The sequence below is a fragment of the Paralichthys olivaceus genome, chromosome 13 (genome assembly GCF_024713975.1).
Source record: "Paralichthys olivaceus isolate ysfri-2021 chromosome 13, ASM2471397v2, whole genome shotgun sequence".
Lineage (NCBI taxonomy): Eukaryota > Metazoa > Chordata > Actinopteri > Pleuronectiformes > Paralichthyidae > Paralichthys > Paralichthys olivaceus.
In genome coordinates this window covers 22,178,862-22,203,320 of record NC_091105.1, presented here as the reverse complement: position 1 = coordinate 22,203,320, position 24,459 = coordinate 22,178,862, and the positions used below count along the sequence as shown (strand labels likewise).

At 40.5% G+C, this 24,459-nt stretch overlaps 1 protein-coding gene across 1 annotated transcript; it reads left to right on the top strand.

The window, feature by feature from the left end:
- The first annotated feature begins 252 nt into the window (after positions 1–252).
- Positions 253–23,396, top strand: ibtk (inhibitor of Bruton agammaglobulinemia tyrosine kinase). The gene is made up of 29 exons (XM_069537350.1): positions 253–419; positions 1,159–2,011; positions 2,267–2,363; positions 2,937–3,061; positions 4,496–4,606; positions 5,980–6,150; positions 6,363–6,480; positions 6,987–7,167; positions 7,940–8,063; positions 8,375–8,552; positions 8,822–8,975; positions 9,379–9,763; positions 9,953–10,206; positions 10,290–10,376; positions 10,467–10,549; positions 10,922–10,959; positions 11,525–11,621; positions 11,717–11,818; positions 12,431–12,548; positions 13,776–13,836; positions 14,400–14,527; positions 15,534–15,646; positions 15,767–15,912; positions 16,137–16,255; positions 16,740–16,838; positions 17,020–17,175; positions 18,324–18,521; positions 21,744–21,876; positions 22,228–23,396. The coding sequence occupies exons 2-29, from the start codon at positions 1,688–1,690 to the stop codon at positions 22,351–22,353; spliced, it is 4,026 nt and encodes a 1,341-aa protein (XP_069393451.1). The 5' UTR covers positions 253–419; positions 1,159–1,687; the 3' UTR covers positions 22,354–23,396.
- Positions 23,397–24,459: the final 1,063 nt, after the last annotated feature.

Genomic DNA, 24,459 nt, shown 5'->3' with positions numbered 1-24,459 from the left:
GATGCAGGAATCCTTTAGGATTAATTCACAATGTATAAATCAGTCTTATTTTGATATCTTGAACTTTTTTTCATTATGTTGTAATAATTTTTAAATAATTTTATCTATAAATCAAAAAATAAAGAAAAATCTGTTACATCCATAGAGTGGATCCATCACGTCACAGATTCAGCCACAGCGGTCCGCCCACAACCAGCCCGCAAAACCAACCAATAGGACAGCGGTATGTACAAGCCCTGACCAATCAGAAGTCTCGAACCTAGTGTGGGTTTTCTTACCCAACCTGCAGGGTTGAAGGCGTCAGTCCTGTCAGAATCTGCCCCGGTGGGAATTTGTGTTTGTTTGTAGTAATGACTCAGTGGATGTACGTCGTTGATGCAACTTTCTCCATGTCTCCTTCTCTCTTTATCTAGCGGAAGGTAAGAAACTCTACACGACGCTAATCTCCAGAAGGCGAGCGCTAGCTTGCGATGATGTGTCAGCTAAGCTAGCGGCTAGTCGAGAGTTAGCTAACCCTGGCTTGCAGCACTTTGCAGAATGTTCAAACCTGAACCTTTCCATGCTCTGTATATACATTTGCCCACGCTGGGTGACGAGTCTGCGGCCAGGCTTGGAAATACATAAAGTAGTTCATTGCTCGACGTGTAACGTTGTCCTGCTTGGGTGCAGCTGTTTAGCACGCTAGCCACATAGCATTACCTTCCAGATCTCGTTGTAATAAAGCTTATTTTGCGTCACAGTGGCTCAGCGCTTTCACGGTTTTGCTCAGATCTCTATGAGGGTTTGAACAGAAACGAAGCTAACACTGAAAACTGACAAGCTTACATTTAGTGGATTAATTAGCCTGTGGCAGAATGCTCCTGTTGAGTCAACATTTTTAATATTAATAAGGGCAGTTTACACAAATGTTATCCATATGCAGACTATATGGAGAGTTAAATATTCTTAGGATTATTAAGTTTAGACCAATAGTCCTAATCTTTGATTTGGTTTGCAAACCGTTGTCAAATATCTGTTGACTGTGAACTGATCTGAGCTATATAAAATTGTGATTCGGCCAAAAGGGTTCTGACCTTTACTGTTGCAATTTTGCATGTGAACAAATGTGAATATACGTCGTTGTTTTTCATTGCTGACTCTCAAATGTTTTCTCCTCAGGTGCACTCTACAATTATGGAGTTTTGAAAGGGAAAGTGAGAGTTTGGGGGGAAAGGAGCCCTTTCCCCTCAAGTTTGATGGTTGGACTGCTGGACAGGAAGGTCAGAGGGTTTGTTGAAAGAAAACGTTGCCTTTTGTAAAACAGTAGAGGAAAATCTATTTTTGCAAACACTCAAATGTACAATTTTGTATAAAACTCAGAATAATTTTTGTATTTATTGAATTCTTAATGCCAATGTATGCTGCAAGCACTTTAGTTTGTTTTCAATTCTTGGTCAAAATGGTGGACTGAAACAAGTCGCTCTGGGGTCGCTAGGGTGCAGTGGAACCTCAACACAAGCACAATTCTAGCACTCCAAACCATCTCAACCTTTTATTGATCATTTTTTTGTCTATGTACCTTTAGCCTCTTGGAGAGCAGCTATAGTTTGCAATTTTTCATTGAATTTATTTGTTGGTGGTTGGCTGTGAGAAAGACTTTGTAAAACATAAGGAAGGATAGGTCACTGAAGAATCAGTGAAAGTCAGGATGAGTCTTGCACAGAATAACTGCACCCCCAAATGCCGCTCACTGCAGCACGCAAACGATGTGATAGCTGCACTGACGAGTGGCTCCGAAAGGCCGCTACGGGGATTCTTGTCTTCACACTGCCACAATGTGGCCACCTTGCGAGATGACTTTGGCCGCACAGCCCTGCACATGGCGGCCTCAGTGGGAAAGAAGGCCGTGCTGGAGTGGCTCCTGGAGAGTAAGAGTGCTGACCTGATGGTGAAGGATAAGGAATCATGCTGGACTGCTCTACATCGCAGCGCCTTCTACGGACAGATCCACTGTCTCATATCGCTAGTCAAGGTATTTGTTCATAGTAGATCCTTCACAAAATGTCCTGTCTACAGTCAGTAAAGGTTTTTATTAGCATTATTAACAGGGTCATGAAAAGTTCCCATTCATTACCTTAGTAAAATGAGTCAAATATCATGAGACTATTTTCCTTCCAATATGTTATTTTTAACATGCAGAAATAAGTTTTTTTGGATCAGTTTTTTATACAAGCAAAGTGAGTAAAAAGTCATTTTTCCGAAACTTGACCCAGATATTGTGTTTCAGCATGGTGGACTTCTGTCCACCCAGGACAAGGAGGGTCTGTCTGTCCTGGACCTGACGATGAAGGACCGACCAACACATGTTGTGTTTAAAAACACTGGTAAGAAAAGTTGAAAAAGACCCTCATGTAAATTGACATTGTCATAAATGAAAATTAGGCCTGGTGATTTTCACACCTTTATATGTACATGGATATATTTCTCACTGCTTTATCAACATGTCTTTTTTGCCATTATAATTTATGTTTTAACCAGAATGATTTGTGTTACCTCTTCCAATGCTCAACAGTCCTCTAATGAAACTACATGTAATTCACTACATCAGGATTATTATTTGAATCTGCTTCACATTAAATAAATAAATAAAAATAACTATCTCAAAGAAAGCATAAAAAAAAAATCCTGGATCCGCTCCTTGTTCCGGATCTGCACCAAAATGTGTGGGGTTCTTTTCCTGACTCATACAAAATCCTTTTGCCTCGTTTCATGGTCATCCGTCCAGGAGTTTGTGTGTAATCTTGCTGACAAATAAACCAACTAAAAAAGAAATGGACATGGGTAAAAACATTATCACCTTGGTGAAAGTAATTATTGGACATTCCTCTTAATGCATTGGTTGAAGTGTTTTTGGAGGTTGAAGCAGTGTTGTGACTGAATTTTCTCCTTAATTACAGACCCAACTGAAGTATACACATGGGGAAACAATACTAATTTCAGTCTGGGCCATGGTAATCAGGAGAGCCGGCAGCACCCGGAGCTTGTGGATGTGTTTGCCAGGACGGGAGTTTACATCAAGCAGGTAGACATGTAACAGCAGTGTTGTCATAGCTCTCCAGGGAAATTAGAAAGTGCATTCCTAAAGCAAAAGGCTTCCTCCAACCTGATGACCCACTTGCATGCATAATGCCAGTAAAAGCCTTGTGCTTTATCTCTGTGCCAACATGTGTTTTATCAAAAAAGAAGAAGCTAATGTACATGGGTACTCCAGATGGAGCACACCGCATTGGAACACCAGAAAAACAGTCCCTCCCTAGAGTCATGTATTACACAATGTTCTCCTCGGGGTACATCTGCATTTGAAAAAAAAAATAAATGTTTTTTTGAAGCGTGGATCGTACTTGACTTGGTGATTCCACAGCTGTAATAATATTTGATATACTTGAGTTTTTAACTGTTGGTGGTGGTAGAACCAAGGCACATGATATATTTAGGCATGCTTGAGTAAACCAGAGACATCGGTCTTTGATAACTGTGGATTTGGTAGCTGGGGGTATAGGCACACAAAAAGAAACCAGCAGTAATATTGACTGAGTCAAATAGAGGTCATTATTGGTGTGTCAGGCAGGGAATGATCAGCTTTGCCTTCTCCTGTAAAGTCAATTTGTCAGTGTAAGCGTGGTCAGACTGTGCCAGCTAGGCTACAATTTCATGTGTTTGTCATTTAGATGCTCTTAGTGTGATTAATATAGCTGCTGGCATCAGCGCAGCTACCCCCAGCGGTGTGGATACACACCAGGTGCTGGTTATAGTAGATTAAGTAATGCAGAGTGACTGTGTTAGATAAGTTGTCATTTTAATCCACCCTGAACACTTGGCATTTGAAAGCAGGTTTGCGTATTTGGTAAGAATTTATTTATAGTATTTGTGATGCTTTATTATCGCTGTTTACAGAAGAGACTGGTTGGAGGTGTTTTCTGACTTGCAGAAGTTGTCATGCAGACTAATTTCATAAAGCCTAGTGGGGGACAGGTGGATCAAATTTCATGACCACACAGTGACCCAGTGGCACAGTGTATAGTCTTTGTCCTCCCAGTCCAATCCAGCAGGTGCAAGAGGTTAAATATTCATTCCACAATGACATGTTTTTAATTAAATGAAGCTACACTCATGTGTGTGAATGTCCACATCAATGTGATACTTCGGGAAACATCCCTGTACTCTATTGAAGGATTGAGGGGACCAATGTATTAGTAATGATGTTTGCTTTTCCACTTGTGCTCCGTCCTTTATTGGCATAGTGTTTTACTATCACTACAACAGGGCTTGGCTGAAGGACATGGAAAGAGATGCATCGCAGCCTCTGCTATGAGGTCAAATTATGATGATAAGAGCCTAATCTGCACAAACCAATACCTCAGATGGTTTCTTCCCCAAAAATAAGACTTAAATTATTACAAATATATAGCAACAACAGAAAAATCATGTTCATATTTAATCTCCTTTCTTTCCTTAGGTGGTTCTGTGTAAATTCCACTCTGTGTTCCTGTCTCAGAAAGGCCAGGTGTTCACCTGTGGCCATGGACAAGGAGGACGACTTGGCCATGGAGATGAACAGACTTATCTGGTGAGACTTGTCATAGGGCATTATTTTGGTACAACCTTGTATTACAGTAAAGCTGCTTACAGACATGCACTGAACTCCGAGGCTCTGGACTTTCTCCTGCCAGCCCAGAGTAAAAAAACTCTGGAACATGTGAGTATACAGCAGGAAATCCTCCAGAGGGTTCACGCGAACCGGTGGCCGTGTTGATGTTTCTAACACAAATATAAAAAAACAAAAACAAAACAACTATCTCAGGATAACATACTGGTGCCATACGCGTAGAAGATGCTGATGAAGCTGTCACGAGAGCATTGTGATAAGGGCTGACGGCATATGCTGTCAACAAAAACTTGATCTCTGCAGTGTAATTTGCACTGCCTCCTGCCTGCTGTGCAGAGATTAGATTAGAAATAGCTCACATGTGGCTCTCTCTGAGGTTTCTATAATTTTCCCCCTGTTAAAAGGTTTTTTTTCTGGTAGTTTTTCTTTACTCTTGCTGAGAGTTAAGGGCAGAGGATGTGGCAACTTGTTAAACCCTGTGAGACAAATTATGATTTGTGAATATGGGCTATAACAATAATATTTGATTTGACATTCTGCAGAGTTCATGAAATGTTTGAGTCCACAAAAAACTTCTGGAGTCTCAGAAGTAAACTTTGCTGCAGCCGATTCCGAAACAATTGAAGTCAATTGCGACATACACTTCAAACGTAATAAAATAACAGAAAAAACATTACACACCTTTATACTGCTTGTGTGGTGTCATCCAAGTGTCTTCAAGCCCTGACATTCATATTCAACTGGAAAGAGGTCATTTACACTGTGTTTTCAACTGAACTAGTTCATTTTAATTGTGAACTGGCACAACACTGATCCCTGGAGTGTTAGCAAGGATGATGAACCCCGTCGGTGACCGTAAAAAATACCTCCACAGTACAACGAAACAAGACAGTTGCTGCTCTGGTGCGTTGCAAATAGAGGGATGGTATAAATATTTTTCGCCAGGAGTGGCAGAAGTGCATATATATACCATGTACCATAGGAGAACCCATTTTAATTATTTACACATTTTCATAATGTACTTTACACACCTTTACACCTTTGTTGAATTCTCCATGCATATTTTCTCATCTCTGCTAATGAGCAGATGCAGACTTCACACACATTGCTGAACTGGTTAAATACATTCATTGTCAAGTACAGTGAGGAAGTGTTTATCAACAGTAGCTTGATGCAATAACATGACCTCAATAAAGCAGATGAGGGGATCACAGCATACAATAACAGGGCTGTGTCAATGCTGTCATAGTGTCTGCGTGCAAGTAGTGATGATTCATGACCCTGCAAGGTTATTTTTTAAATATTTGCAACCATCTTCTCTTGACTCGCCTCAGGTTCCTCGGATGGTGGAGGGTCTGATGTCCCACCACTGCTCCCAGGTGGCAGCAGCTAAAGACCACACAGTGGTTCTTACTGAGGAAGGATACGTTTACACTTTTGGCCTCAACACCTTCCACCAGCTTGGCCTAGCTCCTCCTCCCACCTCAGCACATGTCCCTAAACAGGTAGGTGGTAGCATGACAGTGCATGTAACAGTGTTTGTGTTTAAAACTTGAATTGTTTTTTGGTGTCTAAAATTACATTTTGTTAAGAGATATATAATGAATTATCTTTTTAATAGATTCATTTCTTGTTATCATCTACTATTATACTTTGGGAACTATAATCCATCAGTGTATATATTATAATATTAATTTCCCTTTAATCTCTTGAGTAGGTGTTCTCCAAGACCCTGAAAGGGAGGACGGTGATTGGAGTTGCAGCAGGGAGGTTCCATACAGTGCTGTGGACCAGGGAGGCTATCTATACAATGGGACTCAATGGAGGCCAGTTGGGTAAGTGTCAACACTGAAATGTCAGCAAAGCCACTGTCAGTGGAGATCATTCTACTGCTTTTAAGACCCTACGGTCCTGTTCAGACCTGCTATTAACATCTGTCCTGAGAAATCCATCACAAGTGGGCAGCGCTAAGTTTGTATGTTCACACCTGCCATTGAAATGCATCCAGTGAATGTGTCTCCTGTGACCACATGTGATCAGATCTCACTTCCTTGCACTATATGAGTGAGTTAATAGATGGGACTAATTGCATTGTTTGTCTATGTGTCTTTGTGTCAGCGTGAGGAAGTGAGAGAGAGGAGTCAGGAGGGGCTGAATGAATAGGATTTTACTAATTTAAGAAAAGGGTCAATCCTTTGGCTGAGAAGTGTGTAAATCCATTTAAACTGTCAATGGTCAGAAGTCAGCTGAGTCAGTGGTTAGAGTAGTTATGCGTTCACTCAAAAGAAGCCACGTGTTCATGTAAAGGATATTTTTTACACCAATGTGATTTAATCTCTAGGTTACCTCCTGGATCCTAATGGAGAGAAGTGTGTGACAGCCCCCCGGCAGGTATCAGCCTTGCACCATAAAGATGTTACCATAGCCATGGCAGCAGCGAGTGAGGGAGCAACAGTAGTGGTTACTGAGAAGGGGGACGTCTACTTATTGGCTGACTACCAGTGCAAGAAAATTGCTTCAAGGTGAATAAATAAAATGCTTGGTCTTTAACCATCACTCCTTGGACTGCAAAAATGTGAAAGACCCCCTCTTCTTCCATCTCATTACAATAATGTACAGTCACTCCTACTCTGTCTATGATATTAAAATGCGGCATACCTGTTCCTCTCTGTTAGGTAACACATTTTTGGCCACATGTCTTTTTGTAAGGGAAATATCAAAATATCAGCCTATCACAAATGTAATAAAAGCAATTGATTGAGCAAATTGACTCATATTACCACAATCGTTCAAAAAATCAGAAACTACATTATTATGTATTTCCAAAATCCTGCTTCCCATCACAGTAATTGAGGCCACATCTCCTCTTGTAGTAGTAGTGAATGTAGAACTCATTCATAATTAACAAAAGACTACATCTTGTGATGTCACACAGAGAACCAGCAGAGGCACTGTGCACTCTGTGTCACGTCCATTATTCTAATCTGGCCTCATTTGAATGACAGATGATCTTAAACCAGCCTGGAAACTGGAAACAGTCGTGTTATAGTTTTCTCTGCTTTGCGTAGTGTAGCTCTGAGAGCGTTTGTTGGCCTGAAAAGGCAGATGAGCTTAATGCATGTCTGCCTGTTCAATAGCAATAACTGAATAGTCAAGTAATCAGAAGTGATAATTAAATGAGTGTCCTCCATGTAATATCCATACATAGACAAATGGGTTATGTGATTTATTATAATAGTAAGTTTGACATGACACATTTCTTTCTAATAATTATTTTTGCTTTGTCCTGTTCAGGCAACTCAACATTAAGAAGGTTCTCGTCAGTGGCGGCAGTCTGGACCACCGTGTGGATCCACAGATCCTGAATGAGGGAGGAGGGGAAAAGGTGGTCATCTTGGCGTTAGATGAAGCTGGGAGAGTAAGTGTGTTCATCAGGTAGAGGAGGAAATGCTGTTCTTATTGTTGTTAAGGCAACTGGTTGGGAGAAACATTTCTCTTAATTTGACCTAAATCTACTTTGAAACGATAAAACTAGTTTCATTTGACTTTTACTTCAGTTTATAAATGTTGACACACTGAATGCATTATTGATATAGAAAGTTTCTTAACTTTCTGTACTGTTATCTAACGTATGGTGTACACAGTTATACAAAGCAGAGTTGGATCTATATGGAGTCGGTGACTCAGACTTAAATTTCCTCCTTTCTGTGTTGTTCCCCTCTCTGTCAGGTGTTCTGCTGGCGTTCTTCCGGCAGCTCGGTGAGACAGTGCCGGTGGGCGTACGGACGTCAGGTTTTCATGTCGGACATAGCTCTCAGCAAGAACAACATGATGTTTGTGACTCAGGACGGGGAGGGTTTCAGTGGCGTGTGGGCTGGAGAATATAGGAAGTATGGTGAGAAGAAAGGTGAGGAATTTAGATTCGCGGTTTACGTTATATTACTTTGCAAAAGTTAGTTGAGGATTTGAAAATGATTTTAATCAATGCTTGTATTAAACTTTACTAAAAGGACTCCAACTGACAATATACTTGGCAGCATAATTCAAAAGAGATAGGAATAGTGACGGCAAACAACATAAAAGGCATCGTTAAAGCAGTTTTTAAATATATGTTTTAGGAATTGACTTTGTATGATTTCTATTACTGCTTAATCTGATTTACTTGTGTTCATCCAGAGGTCAGTGTGGAGGTTTGTGGCCATTCAGATGCTGGGACACTGTATGAGCGAATCCGCTTGGAGAAACTCCCATATGTCCATAGAGCTGTCAGCATCACCATGGACTCAAAAGGCCGAAATTTTGGGGGGCTTCAGGCTGACCCCAAAACAAGGTGGGAGATCATTGTTAAAGCATAGCATTTGGTTTATTTAGTCTGTATAAAAAGAATTGAAGCCTTAACTTTCGTAAGTGTGAAGCGCAGCCTGTTGGTTAGCATATTTTTTCTGTTTGAGAGAGACGACCGCCTTGCTCTGCTGCTAAAAAAAAAAATCCTGGGGGAACACAGAACAAACACTACTGTTGTAACAACAGGATTTGCTGTTTGTCTGTTTTTTCTCATTTTCAATTTCTTGATGTATTGATATTTATTTTTTTCTATTGCATTGGGCAGCTTGCTCTTGTCCAGTTATTACTCAGCTCTCACAGATTATATGGGTTTTCTCTCTGTTATTGATATAGAAGTCATTTTTGATCATTTTGATAATTGTTCAACATCCACTTTGTCTTTAATCTAGCTTGTATGAGATTCCAAGCATTTCTCCATCCTGCCTCTTCCAACACTTCCGGAGCCTTCTGGATGAGGCAGATGAAATGGACAGCATCCACGACGTGACGCTTCAGGCCGGCAATCGCACCTTCCCTGCTCACAAGTACATCTTGTCAATGAGGTCCGAGTTCTTCCAGAGGCTGTTCATATCCGAGCACAGTGGGGTTGGTGATGATCTCGATCAGGAAGTGAGGAAGAGCGAAGATGCTGTGGGCTGCGACTTACTCATTTTAGAAAAAATCCCGCCAGACATGCTCGAATACGCCCTCCACTTCATCTACACAGACTCCTGTGAGCTGCTGGTGCACGGGGCCCGGCCAAGGGTCTCAGCGGCCCTGATGGGTGAAAATCAGGTTAGGGGGAGGGGATTGTAAGGTGTTAATCTTTAATATTTATGTAACACAGCCTCAGCAACAGAATTCTGATATATTTGGTGTCACTATACAAAATATTAGCTGTAGCTATGAAAGAGAGCTGTTTTGTCTGACTCAGCTGTGTTTATTTTATAAAGTGGGCCCCACTGTCTCTATTGCCTTGGCCAGGATTCAGAGCAGGAGAGGCTTATCAGCAGCCTGCAGGACTTGGGCCTGAGAGGTTGTTCAGCCCTGGAGGTGTACCGCTCCCTTCCCCCTGCTTCCACTGAAGATGGCAACAAGGCCAAGAGCAAGGGCTCCAAGCCTGGCAAGAAGGTGAAAGGAGGCAAAGGTGACAAGGCAGGAGCCAACGGAGGGGCCAACCCTGTGAAAACTTTGCAGGGTGTTGCAAAGAAGCTCGGCCTGGGCAGCCTGTCTGCACGGTGAGGGACCCAAGTGTGCTTTATGACTCTGAGCCAAAATCAGATTTGGTGTAATTTCTCATGTTTACTTTATTGCCTTACAGACTGGATGGAGTCAAATATGAAAATGGAAAAATTGTCATCAATCACAAGAAAACTGGCAACAAACCCAAATTCTGCCAGAGGAAGTGGTGTGTACATCAGTGCCTAATACTAATAAAAAGCAATTCATAAATAATGTAGATTATCTGATATATTTCTATTATTTTGGTTCTCCACAGCTCCTACCTCTGTGATGTTACTCTGAAATCTGAAGACGGCAAAGAATTTCCTTGTCACAAAAGTGTCCTCTGTGCAAGACTGGGTAAAATGAAACGCATCCAGAGATGATTTTTATAATCATTCACATTAAAAGGAAATTTAACTGCAGATTATTATTTTGCAGAAACTAATTAAACTAATTAGCATATGTGCAGATAGATCGCAAAAAGTGTTGTGTTGAACTTTTGCTTGTTAAATAAAACCTGTTGCCTTTTGCATATTATTTTAATAAATATTTGTATTTAGATTTTATTGGTTCTGTTTCTGTATACCTGTTAGTTTCCAGGATAGCTTCAGTTTGTGGAATTATTAGCTTCTTGTGTTTTGTTGCCACCACAAATTAGATGGCTGCTAAATGTTGTAAGTTAAGACAATGAAATGAGTAATGAGTGTTTCTGTTTTTTTTTTTCTACAGAATATTTCAACAGTATGCTTGGAAACCCCTGGATTGAGGTATGGAATGTAATTCACTTGTGCCTCACTGGTACAAACCTGTGTAATTTCCATGCAGAACTACATTATATGGACAAAGGTATTGGGACATCAACCCATTTCACCTACAGGAGCTTTCATGACATCCCATTCTAAATCCATTGGCATTAATATGGAGGTGCACACAGCTTCTGGGAAGGCTTTCTTCAAGTGTGTTAGTGGGAATTTTTGCCCAATCCTCCAGAAGAGCATTTGTGAGGTCAGACACTGATTTTGGACGAGAAGGCCCGGCTCGCAATCTTTAATTCAGTTCTAATTCACCCCAAAGGTGTTTGATGGGGTTGAGATCAGGGCTCTCGCCTTCCCCAAACTGTTCCCACAAAGTTGGAAGCATAGAATTGCCCAAAATGTCTTGGTAAGCCGAAGCATTAAGATTTCCCTCCACTACAACTAAGGGGCCTAGTCCAACCAATGGCAAAGGGACTGAATGAAACACCTGAATTTGATGATTAAAGGTGTGTCCCTGTACTTTTGTACATATAGGGCTTTTCAGGGCTGTTAATACAGAAGTCTTGCACCCCCTCAGGCCACATCGTGTAATGCACTGGAGATGCCTATCAGCTCAGAGACCCTGCAGGTCATCCTCGAGTATATTTACACAGATGAGTCTCCCACCATCAAAGGTAGCTGCTCAAGTTTTGTGGACTGAAAGTTTTTATGATTGTGCCTAAAAGGGAACAGTAAACAGTGGTTGTTGTTCTCTTGCTTTGCTCGACAGAGTCTCTGAATGTAGAGTTTGTCTGCAGCGTACTGGTTGTGGCCGACCAGCTGCTCATCACACGACTGAAGGAAATGTGCGAGGTCGTCATCACTGAGAATTGTATGTTGTATTTCTCCCCCTGCCCTTTCTCCCACCGTCTTTTCCTGTGCCCTTATCTCTTACCAGCTCTTTTCATTTGGACAAAATGCTGCACTGATGTCGTGTAGAAACAATAGTTATGATTGTTTTTAAGGTTAAAAGCAACAGACTGAATGCGATCATGCAGCAGAGTCATTTCAAAGCTGATATGTACTCAATGTGAATAAATAAAGAGGTAAAAATAAGGCATGGTAAAATTTTAAATTTTGCTGATAGTGTTACAAAAAGTGTTGTTCATATGAATTTAAACTTCATCTTGACTCAAAATGATAAATGGAATGAGGTGTAATGCAGGGTGCAAATCTTGTAACAATTTTGAATATATTTTATCTCTTAATATTTGTGAAAGGGGAACAACTAAAAGGGGACAATTGTTTATTTCTGTATATTTCTAGATCCTCTCTTGTCTGTTTACCTTCTGGACAAAACTAAGATTTTTAAGATCACATGATATGAATCCAGCTTTACTTTACAAATCACAACTTTGGAAAAATAAATTGTAGACACAGTTACATAATTTCAGTTAAATTGCTCTGAGTTGTTAATTAAGCTGGTTTACTTTCCTCTCCTCAGTGACTCTGAAGAACGCTGCGGAGCTGCTGGAGTTTGCCGCCATATACAACGCAGAGCAGCTGAAACTCTCCTGTCTCCAGTTCATTGTGCTCAACATGGCTGCCCTGCTGGAGTCAAAGTGAGAATCAAGTGTGGAGTTTGGATGGTACTCACAGGGCAAACGTCCACCAAAGCACAACAGTCCCCTTAAATTCAGTCAAGTTCCACCACATTGCAGAGATCTGTCCACTAAGTGTTCCCAGGAAAATCAGCGATTTAAATTATTTCCAATTATTTCATCATTCATTTCATAGGCCATGTTAAAATGTTCATTCAAAGATCTGTGAAGGCCTCGCCAGCTGCTGATGCTAGTAAAATCAGTAAGTGTAAAAGTGAAAACACTATCAGAATGATTAAACAGCACTTAACTAGAATGGCCTTCAGGATAGAGCATGCTTCTGCCAAGTGCCGCAATGTTAAAAGAATGTTTAAGAAAGATTCTTTGACCAACATTTGTTACTGTACAGCTGTTTAAAAGCTACATTTAAATTCAAAAGATCTGGATTTTATTTGGAATTGATTCTGCACCAGATTAGGCAAACTCATCAATATCAGTCCCCTAAATCATGAATTATTCTCTGAGAAATCAATGAAAATAAATCTACCTCTCTCTGATCCTCCACAATTCAATGGGTTCTTCCCTGACTCATACCTCATCCTTCCACTAAATGCTGTTGAAATGTGTCCTGTAGTTTTTGTGTATCCAAACAAACAAACAATCAAGTGGATGATGATGCATTATGGAAACATAAACTCCATATCCTCCTGGCAGCGGTGACAATGAGCATAGAACACAATACTGTAAGTATCTAGGCAGATAGCATGAAAGTACTGAGCTATTTTAGCCTAGTCAGATTGAACAACCAATATATGCTTTAACTTTCATATGGATACAAAATAATCTGATTGTTTTATAAGCGTATACATGTTACCAGATGGATTTACAGACGTTGCTTTAACTGGGAGGAAAATGTACGACAGAATTTAAACTGGTTACTGTTACCCTTGGCTATTACCTCTTCTAATCTGGTTAGTCGGATCTGACAAACACAGGAAATGAAAAAGTAAATGAAGAATCAACCTTGTACATAGACAACCACCGGGTGGTGTTATTATACAGGGAAATCAATTTGAAAACAGTAAGCCGCATTTGTAGGAGCAGAGCAACAATAATCTGTTATTAGTAAATGTGTGTACATGGGAAATCCGATGTATGCAGCAGGAGATATATATGTGCCACTATAGGAGACAACTAAAAACATGCTTTCTCATCTTTCTCCTACACTTGTTTTTGTGTTGCCCTCAGAGCTCTGGATATTCTTAGTGATGAGGTGCTTTTGGATCTCTCTGCAGCTTACATACGGATGGTGAGTCACCACCTATCCCAATCTGTATGACTCTTCCCATTTCTTCAGTATTTGCTCATTGTTTGTTGATCAGATTTGAGTTATTTACAAAAACAGCTTCCTGGAAGTTCAACAAAGGCAAAAACAGGAACAGTAAATGTCAGAGTTTGTTCTCAGTCTTAAAGTGTAATAGCGTCTAGACTCAACTGATCCAGCTCTCCAGCAGTAGCTGATTTAGTAAACTGCAGCAGGGGAATAGTGTTACTGATGTTTTTCTTTCTTATATAACTTGGAGCAGAATGCATCAACTTCTGACCCACGCTATTGGACTTCTGGGAATTATACAGACGTACATGAGCTCCATAAAATCAAATCAAAAGACCAATGGAGATGCAATGTTTTTTAATATACTGTTAAAGGTATTGCTGCAACTGATTGGATAGTTATCATTTCTTTACATAAATGTGTTCAGGATCACATTCTTAATGACAGATATCTATTACTAGAAATGCTTCACTGATGGGGGCTCTTATGTCATCTGTTAAGACTTCTTAATTATTTGTTTGTTTGTTGGTTTTTTCCAGATTCCAGCCATGCAAAGGAGAGTGATCACTCCGTTCAGTGGTGCTCCAGACCTAAGTGTGTATGGAGATGAAGATTTGGACTCAGCCTTAAGCCATAAACCAGAGGAAGAACTGGATCACTCCACCAGGTATGCAGACAGAACTGTTTAATATCGTATTGTTTGTTTTCTTTTCTTGCCTGCTGTGTTGAGTTTCATATCGTCACAAATTGTGTAATACTCCCATTTTAATATCCAGTAATGTATTAAGCATCTTGTAATCAAGCCTAACTTCTGTAAAACACAATATTACTCTTTCATGTGGGTTTAGAGCAGGTTAGATTATAAACCTAAATATGAGAAAAGCAGGAACTTAAGTTGTTTTCAGACACAAACTCCAGAATGCGTCCAGACAATCAGGTCTGCACTCAAGATTTTGCGTTTTACATATGAAGAATGCAGCAGGAGATTCTACGGTCAGATCCATTTACCACAACAGTAAAATCTTTTGAGTGTTCATGCAAGACATAGCGCAGCATTCATGAAGCAAGACATAACATAACAATTCCACTGAAGTGGTTTGATTAACAACTCTGGCATTGTCTTGTATCACCAAAGCTCTAAAATGTCTTTCCAATTTGACATCTTCTCCAGCATCTTCTTCATGAATGGCAACTCTTTTTCATCCTGATTTATTTCTTTTTTTCTTTACTCAGAATTGTGTCTGCCACATGTTAGAAAAGTCAACATATATTCTCTTGCTGTTTTCTCACATGTGCTCACCTGGACATTATCCAGAGTTTTTAGTAGGGCGCTGGCAAGAGAATGTCTGGACCCTCTGACTCAGACATTTGTGTTCTTACATACAGTCCTTTGGACTTCAGCGCATGTCTTAAAGCACCTTAAAGGTCCAGAGTGTAAGATTTAGGTGGAAGAGATCACCTTTTGACTATCTATGACAACTGAAGGCTACTACAGGTTCTCGTTCATGTTTTGAAGGGGAGGGTGAGGTGAGAGGTATTTAGCTGCAACATGCAACTTCACCACTAGATATCACTAAATCTTACACACTGAACCTTTAACTGTAAAGTCCTTGCAATTACTTAAAAGGTGGTACATCAAAAACTGATCCTGATTGTACATCATTGACCCCCAGGGATGTCCTGTTAAAGAAGGCAAAGATGAAGGCTAAAAAGAAACCAAGGCGTCGTTCTGACAGCTCAGGGGGCTACACTCTCTCCGATATCATCCAGAGCCCACCTGTTACAGGTATAACATATATGCACACGTCATGACAAACCACCTAACTTTTATCAGCTTATTTCCTTTCAGGCAACATGTTGATTGTTCAAGTTTTATATCTGACCTTCAAACATTGTTTCCTCTCAGTGGTCACCCAGAGCCTGGTGAAGACAGGCAAGGCAAACTCCACAGAGTCTCTGCACGAGCTGCTCACATCAGATTCTGAGGGCAGCTACATGGGGCTGGGCAGTCCCAGAGACCTGCAGTCACCTGTCTTCCATGACAGAGTTGAGGTTAATATCTGACCACTACAGCCATATAAACACATAGTTTGAATACGTTTCCCATTATATATGCAGTGTGCTTAGTGTACAAAATATCAACCAGACACTTTCAATAAAAATCCTTTTTCCTTTGTATGATCCAGTGAGAGTAATAGAAAAGTGGCTACACAACATAGACAGGCTGATATAATACTCAAATACACAACAGATCATAAGTTCTATATCATGTGCAGGATGAGAAGGCTTTCAGTCAGAAGCTGAAGACTCCACCCAGCACCCCAACGTCACTGAGAAATGGCCTCTCAACTTCCCCCAACTCTGCTTCACAACTCATCCCCAATGTTCGTCCAAGGTAAGATGGAAGTGATCAGGCATATCTTTTTCTTTTATTACATTTACAATTTAAGTTTTCTCTTCTTCTGCAAATCCAAAAAAGCCAGAGACAGAGAGTCCACAATGCAATTATTTTATATGCTTTAGTAAAGCGCTATAAAAATACAGACCATTTAGTCTTAACCACTCAAAGCACTTTACAGTACAGGTTTTTACCATTCACCCATTCACATAAGCATTCAGTGCATCTATAGGTAGCACTTTACTATGAGAATGGCACAGCCGCCAGGCAATTTGGGGGCAACCTTCTCTATCCTCTGAGCAACTGCAGCCCCAGAAAAAAAGCTTTGATATTTGATACTAGTGTGTTGAACAACAGATGTTATTTCTTCCCACTTTAGCAGAAAGAAAGGTTATTTTTCATGCCTAATTTATCAATAACTATTGAAAGTTGTGCGATATGTGTACTTACTTTGTATGTGTGACTGTGTTACAATCTGCAGCCCTGCTCGTCCACCTCCAGTCTTGGATCTGAGAACTATCATGGACATGGAAGCCAACTCTCTGCAGACTCTTGGAGCAACTCCTAAAAGTCCTGGAAGGTATGGGAGGTCTGCGTCATCTACCAGCTAACTGCTGTTTACAGTAACCAGTTAGACTAGTTGGTATGATGCCATATTAACAGAAGGAAGATGGAAAGCTGTATTGTTACATATGAATTAATTCCTTTCTTTGTCCTCTTTGGCTAACTGAGCATGATAAAATTTTCCCTCCTGCCTGCAGTGTCAGCACCAGCATGAAGCACTCCCCCGTTCCTACTAAACTGTCCCAGAAGCAGAGGAAGATGCTGGCCATGGCCAACAAGGAGGCCAGTGTGGAGTCCACAGCTTCCAAACCAACCCCCACAGCTACCCCATCCAAAAGCAGTGGGAAGGCCTGGTGAGTGAGGCCAAATATGAAGACCACTGTTGTCCACTACTCACTGCTGTTGTGAAATCCCTTCCTGGGGTCTCTGTGGATGGACTTACAGCCTCTCACTGCCTGAGCAGCTGAGAGAAAATAAGATGATAATAATAATAATACTAGTATAGCACTTTTCTTTGTTGACAGCAAATGTAGGGAGAAAAGGGTATGACATACCACAACCTCCATTCCCTGACTGGCAATTGAACTGTGAACATCGTGGCTGCATGTTATAGTAACTATTAGGTGACTATGTACATAAAATATATTGTACATATTGTACATAATGTACTGATCTGATAGCTGCATGGTTAATGGAATACCACATGGGTATAGGTGCCCTGTGCAGTAGTTCCTCAGTTTGAATCCTAGCTGGCTGGACCATTCACTGCATGTCATTCCCCTCTGCCCCCTGTGTTTCCCGTTTCTCCCCATTGTTCCAATCTATTCATTAGGACCAATAATATACAAAGACATATTTTTTATTTTTCTATTTCATTTGTTACTTACTTCTTCGCAATATATACAACAAAACTAGATTCTGCTTGTAGTTGGAGAAAAGGAAAAACACAGATTCATCCTGCTCTCTGTGATTACCTCTATTCTACTTCACTGAGGTCGAACAACCTGATGCCTACAGTTGTCCCGAGATCTATGCTCAAGAGCAGAGGTGACTGGGCCTTTGAAGTGGCTGCAACTAATCTCTGGAACATCTTAACCTTCATACCAGAAGAGCTCTGGCCCTTCAAACATTTAAATAATTCCTTAAGACCCACTTGTTCTCACTGACTTTCAATTCAATTTGAGTATTAGGCCTTGGTTTTCTCGAGTAACTGTGCAATATTTTAACAATTAATTATTCGCAATTAATTCTGATGTTTAATGTTTTATTGCTTTTGTATTTTCTATTTATTCTCTGTTTTTTATATAGATATTTAAATATCCTTTAATTTAGTTTTAAGCCTTTCCAATGCTTTGGTCAGTGGTGGTTGTTTTAAATGTGCAATATAGATAAACTTTGACTTGACTTCAGAAGAAGTGGCAACAACAAAAACACTCTTTTACTGTAAAATAATTTGTCATATATACTTTTCCCTCTTTGAGTCATACGTTTCTGTCATTAGGGCTACAGCAGTTCAGTCCCCTCCCTCCTCATGCTCATTTCGGGCTCTGCTGGAGGAGGAGGAGAACCGTCTCATCAAAGCGGGACAAACTGGAATACAGCGGGGTCAGGGTGCTCCAGTGTCACCCGTCACCCCTACACCTGCTGCCAGGAGGGTCACATTCAAATCTGAAAGCAGCGAGTCAGAGCGAGCCCCTGGGTGAGTGTAATCACTGACACAATACACACTGCAGCAGAAATGCACACGATGGAGGTCACTGCCAAAATGGACTGTATGTGTTCAATACCACTGTTTACCACTTGGTGACACTGTTGAGGTGTCATGAAGCTGTTGTAAGGTTGTTGAAAATCAGCAACACACACACACACACACACACACACACACACACACACACACACACACACTTTATATTTAATGAACACCCATTAAGTGTATTACCTCTGTTCTAACCTGATCGAAGTCTTAATTTAAAACACTTCATGTATGTCCTTTTTTATTAATTCCCCATTAGATAAAAAATGAAACAGGAACCACAATGAGTTGTTTATGTCACACTGATTCTCTGATTCAGAGTCATGAGTCTCTGGTCAGACTGAGGTGAACAGCTCTAAATGACCCAGTACAGCTGAGCCGACCTGACGCAAACACCGAGGTCATACTGACCTTTACAATGTCCCCAGCTGGACAAACAGTACACACACACACACACACACACACACACACACACACACACACACACACACACACACACTCTCTGTCACTCCAGTCCATAAAAATACAGTATATTCCCAGCTGTAGTAATAGCTTTGATGTTTATGTGATGCCTATTTTGATGAAAAGAAATCAAATACTTAAAATTGTCATTTCAGGTTTTGCATGTAAACTCCATCTCTTTTTTATACCTGATATCGTTTCCCTCTGTGTCTGCTCCCTGCTTCATCCTGCAATCTTTCGAGCAGTCTTCTAGATATTAAACTGTGTGAGTCACTATAGTGAAAGCGGTGATGGTAATCAGAATTGATAAGGGCAGACCTCATGTCAAAACAGATCATACAGAACAGAGCAGGTTTCAGGTTCCTCCTGGTATTTGGATAAGATGGACGAGTTCAAGGCCCAGGAAGCTGCAGTAGCCTCGTCATGCTCATGTCAGGCTTCTGAGACACTGTTTCCAGAGGTTTAAGTCAGGTTTAATAGCAATACCTTCATAATCTTGATTGAACGCCAGCCTCTTTCTCTTTTTGAGTCAATCATTTCCAGAGGTGTCTCTTGGCCAGAGTCACATGCACATGTACAGAGTCTTATTTTCATTTTTTTTAACATGCCTCGTCGTGAATGATTAGAAATGTTTTCGTCTCAAACTCGCATGTAGCAACTATGATCTAAGAAATCACTCTAAGCGTGCCCAAACAGACTGTAGACATGTCATGTTGAACAGATGGTGATGACCTCATGGAACAGGTAAAAAAGATAAGTTGTTTAGAGAGTAAATATTCAGAGAGGAAATGTGTTCTGCATTGACGTTTGAAGGGAAATATTTCTAGTGGGTGTAACAGCAAGATTTTAAGACATAACCCGTGCATGGCAGATGACAATCATTTACTATTGTGTAACTGGTTGTATTCAAGCACTGTCAGACTGGTTGTATTGACAAAATATAAGTATATACTTATTATTAATCTATTATTACATCAAAAATAGGGCTGCACATTTAGGAAAACATGCGATATGGGGCCAGGTGATGATTGGCCAAATATATTGACATTCAGAGCGTGAATGCGTGGCGTATGGAAAACCATTTTTCGCAGTTTTTTCCGTCTTTTGCGATACGTCTATCACGCACGTTGATATTGCGATGACGATAGATTTTCAATATATCACGCAGCCCTACTTTCAATATAAAGGTCAATGATGTATAAGGATTTTCAACAGTCTAATTTAAAATTACAAAAAAATAAGAATATCCATTTCAATTCTTCAAACATTAGGAATGTTGTGTACATATAAAATCCTATTAAAATTTTTAATTAGGTGATTTTAGTGTTTTTTCATCTAGATGAATGTGGTGCGACCATGATTCATTTCTTTATATGCTTACATTTTTGTACAGTTCTTAGTAAAATCAAGTCATTAGAAACAAAGTATTTGCATTTCTTTTGAATTTTTGTAAATAATGATCTCATATTTTTGTTCTATACTGTCACAGTCCCCTTCTTAAATGTAGTTAACAGGCTTATTTTTCTTGTAAAGCGCATAAAACTGATAAAAACTTTTAAAAATACCATTCATTTAAGCATACTTTATCAGTGATTAATATTTCAGCTACATACATTTGATAATCTTTCTCTCATGCTTCATCGCTGTCAGACATTTTCCTAAATCTTTCTTTCTTTCATCTTTCTTAAACATTGATACACCTTTCCATTTATGTCTGACACTGTCTTTTCTCATGAGTGTTGATAAATGAAATGTTATTTTGTTGATGTGATTTCTGACATTTATTGCACTGTGCGTCCTGGGAGAGGGATCCCTCAATCGTGACTCTCCAGACATTACCTCTGGAGAAACTCCGGAGAATTGGGTCCGGACTTTCTCCAGAGGGTTCCTTTCACACATGACCAACCTGATTACAACTCAGATGCGTTCACAACAACAACAAATTCTCATGAGGAGGATTCAGGCAAATGGTGGTGCAACAGACAGAGGCAGGATGTAACGCAAACATTTCTGCTACGGAGATCATCTGTTTTTGTTTACAGCACATTGTTACCATTTACTCTTGACATCTTTGTCGGTGTCTTCTATATGTATGGCACTTTTCATGCTGAGATATTTGTACTGTTTTTAAATTTTTGCCTCGTATTAGAAGCGTCATCAACCCCCCACTCACTCACATTGAATTCTCCTGCAGACTTTCTCCACTTGACCACTAGTACTAACCCTGCAGACAGTCTCACATTTGCGTTCACACACACAGCCCTTGCGGAGAAACTCAAGAGTTCAGTGCATGTCTGAAAGCAGCTCCTGAGGTTTCCTTTTCTAAAATGTTTTTTTTTTCATAGTTTTTTTTTAGACCACGTTGGGATTGGTCTCCTCAGTCCTATTCATAGACCCTGATAATAATTTGTCATCCACTGTATAAGCTTATGTGCAGATCTTTTAAAAGTTTAACAGCAGTCTCAGTCCTGTGATTCTCCTTGAATCTAGACGATAGCATACCAGAGATGAATTGTTACTTCAGTCCAGTTCCACAGAGGGTTGTTAAAGCGAGCTGGACAGACGGCCTGCTCACACACCTTGTCAGTAGTCGTCGATTCAACCTTTGTCCACGCACTTCAGTCTGGTTGCTTTCACTATCACAGCAGAGTCAGATACCCATCCTCACTATCTCTCTCTCTTTGTGTCACCTGTTTCTTCCCTCAGGCCCTGGGTGCTGGGTGCAGCGGGCAGCCCTCCCGGCCTCTCCCAGGTGGCCTTTGCCTCCATCGTAGAGGAGGAGAAGCAACAGGAAGCCGCTCTGATCCGCAGCCGAGAGAAGCCGCTGGCACTCATCCAGGTAACGCGTCTTGTCTTTGTGCATTAGTGCTCGCACCCTCACATACACACTCCTACGTGACTGAATGTATAGCTTATACGTGGCTCCTCTTTATCCTATGTGGCAGACATCACGTTCTGTGTTTTTTTCTGAGCCCTCTCTGCAGCTGTGGCCAGGCTTCTGTCAGCAGCTTCACAGAACATACTTCTTTTCTTGCTGGTTCTTTTTGCCATTACGTAAAACTCTCTTATTATCATTATTGTACTCTCAGTGTCAGCGTTTTCTCTTTCACCCTCAAATGAAGTGTGGCTTAAGTTTCCTCAGTATCTCAGACTCTATCTCTTTTTTCCTGTCTTTTTATGCTCTTTGTAGATTGAAGAGAGCGCCATCCAAGACCTCCTGTTCCATTATAAGGCGCGTGACAACCCTGATGAGCTGATAGTGGTGGAGAGGTCTTCCAGAGGTCCCATTGCAGCCCCAACCTGGAACAAACACTGAAGTTTAACAGCACAGACCACATACCATCAAAGGGAAAACATCCCTTGGAGTCGTCATTATAATGTTGGTAGAGTTCCTGCTGCAGCTTCCCCTCAGATATCATCCAACCCTCACATATCATCTGATCCATCAGTCCGTGTGAAGCCCAGTTTGAGAGACGAGATTGAGGCAAATCTCTGCTCCCTTCTGCAGTGTTACTTTAACTTCTGGTTTATTTCTGCTCAACATTTTGTGTGTGTGTGTGTGTGTGTGTGTACGCGACAGAGTGAGTGTTGTTCATGACTGAATGTGGTCCTGAAGAGTTGTTTTTTGAGCCAGGCACTACTTATGCATGTCTTTAAGTTAACTGTGTTAAAATACATGTCCCCAAAAAACATTGCTCGTTATATGAAGATGAAGTTGCCAAAGAAAAGAAGTTGGAATGTTCAAGCCACAAAATGGGTCCAAACTACATCCCTTTGAGCGTTTGTTTGTTAAATCAATGAAAGTTCTCAATGTTAATTCAAAAAATTACAGTGCCAATGATCAACCCAGGCAGAGCAGATAAGCTGTGCTTAAGTAAAGTTAAGTATTTACTAAGGCCGTACCTATAGTTTCTTTTCATGGTCCTTTTGCTGTTCTAATACATTGTTTTTTTCGCATCTTCTGATTTGCAGTGACATGGTAATGTAATGTAAATATGCATTTTAAACATCAGTAAAATGCCTATTTGAAATATACTATGTGATGCAGTTACAGTGCACCATTGAACTGGCTCTCTAGCCTTCAAAGTTTTCACACAAGTGTTTGAGGAGGTGGTATGCCTTAAGTGATGACAACACGCACACTGAAACAGCAGCTGGAATATAAACTTTTATTCATCCTTTTCTTTCTTTCACTAGTCTCCTGGTGTTTTTTGGCCTGGAGCCGGTGTAAGCTGAGTACTTTGCCCGTTTCTGGACCATGTTATGTTGCCTTGACTTGCCATCTGTGTGTATGTGAGAGAGACACAGGGATGTGAAATGAAAAAGGCATGCATTAAAATGTCTCACCTGTGGAATGACCCCGGACTCCTGTCTGTGTTTCAGTTGCGATTGCAGTGGGTGGAATGAAAACATTTCATTTTCTCAATTTTATCCTTTTTTTTTTTTTTTTTTTTAGAACAGAATCTCCGTTCTCCTTTCCTTAACGGAAAATTGTAGCTCTCGCCGCATCTAATAAAGATAACATTTAATCTCCCTGTCTCCTGACACTTCATCTGCCCGGCATGAGCAAATGACCATTATCGAGTCTCAGCCTCTGATTAACTGTGATGACCCTGATCTGAACAGAGAGTGTGGCGATTTAGAGATTATATTGGCTGTAATTACAGGTAGAGCATCACATCGGAAGTCAAGGAGAGATGGTTCGTGGGGGAATATTAATTAGAGATTAGGCTCCATTAGCTGGTGCAGAGACGACACATGAATAAAAAAAAATCTCCATCTTTACATCACACCACGAGCCTGGAAACCAGTGTGAAACACTCGAGAAGGACTTCTCAGCCGTAGCGACTGTGCCCTGAATGAAAATGTAGTGGTTTTGTGGGGAGTGCAGTGACACATGACATGTTTTAGAATAACACTTTCAAGCATGAAAAAGCAGCCTCCATAATGTACTGCTGAATACACCACCTTGATATTCATATAAGTGATGGCTGGAGAGCAGAGGTTCCCAGACATTACCCACAGCCCTGTCAGATGAACTGTCATCAACACCTGTCATGTTCCTGATGTCCATCCGTCTAATATTGTTGCTTATGCTTTGAGGGTGGTGGAGGAGATGGAGCCGATCCCAGCATTGGGTGTGAGGTGGAGTACAGGTCGTCATGTTCCATTTTAACTTATGAACTCTTTTTAAAATCTTAATTACTAATACATTTGCCTCTTTTACTTGAACTTTAACATTTAATTGGAATGGTCAACTGCGTATTTGTATTTACGGCTTCGAGCAGTTCCATTGTAACAATTTGGAATATTTTCTGCTCCACCTTTTGGCTTTTTTAGACCATCTACTCATAACCAATATTTTTAGTTCTTTTGATAATGTCTCCCTTACTTAGCTATTTCAATCATCTATGCATTATTT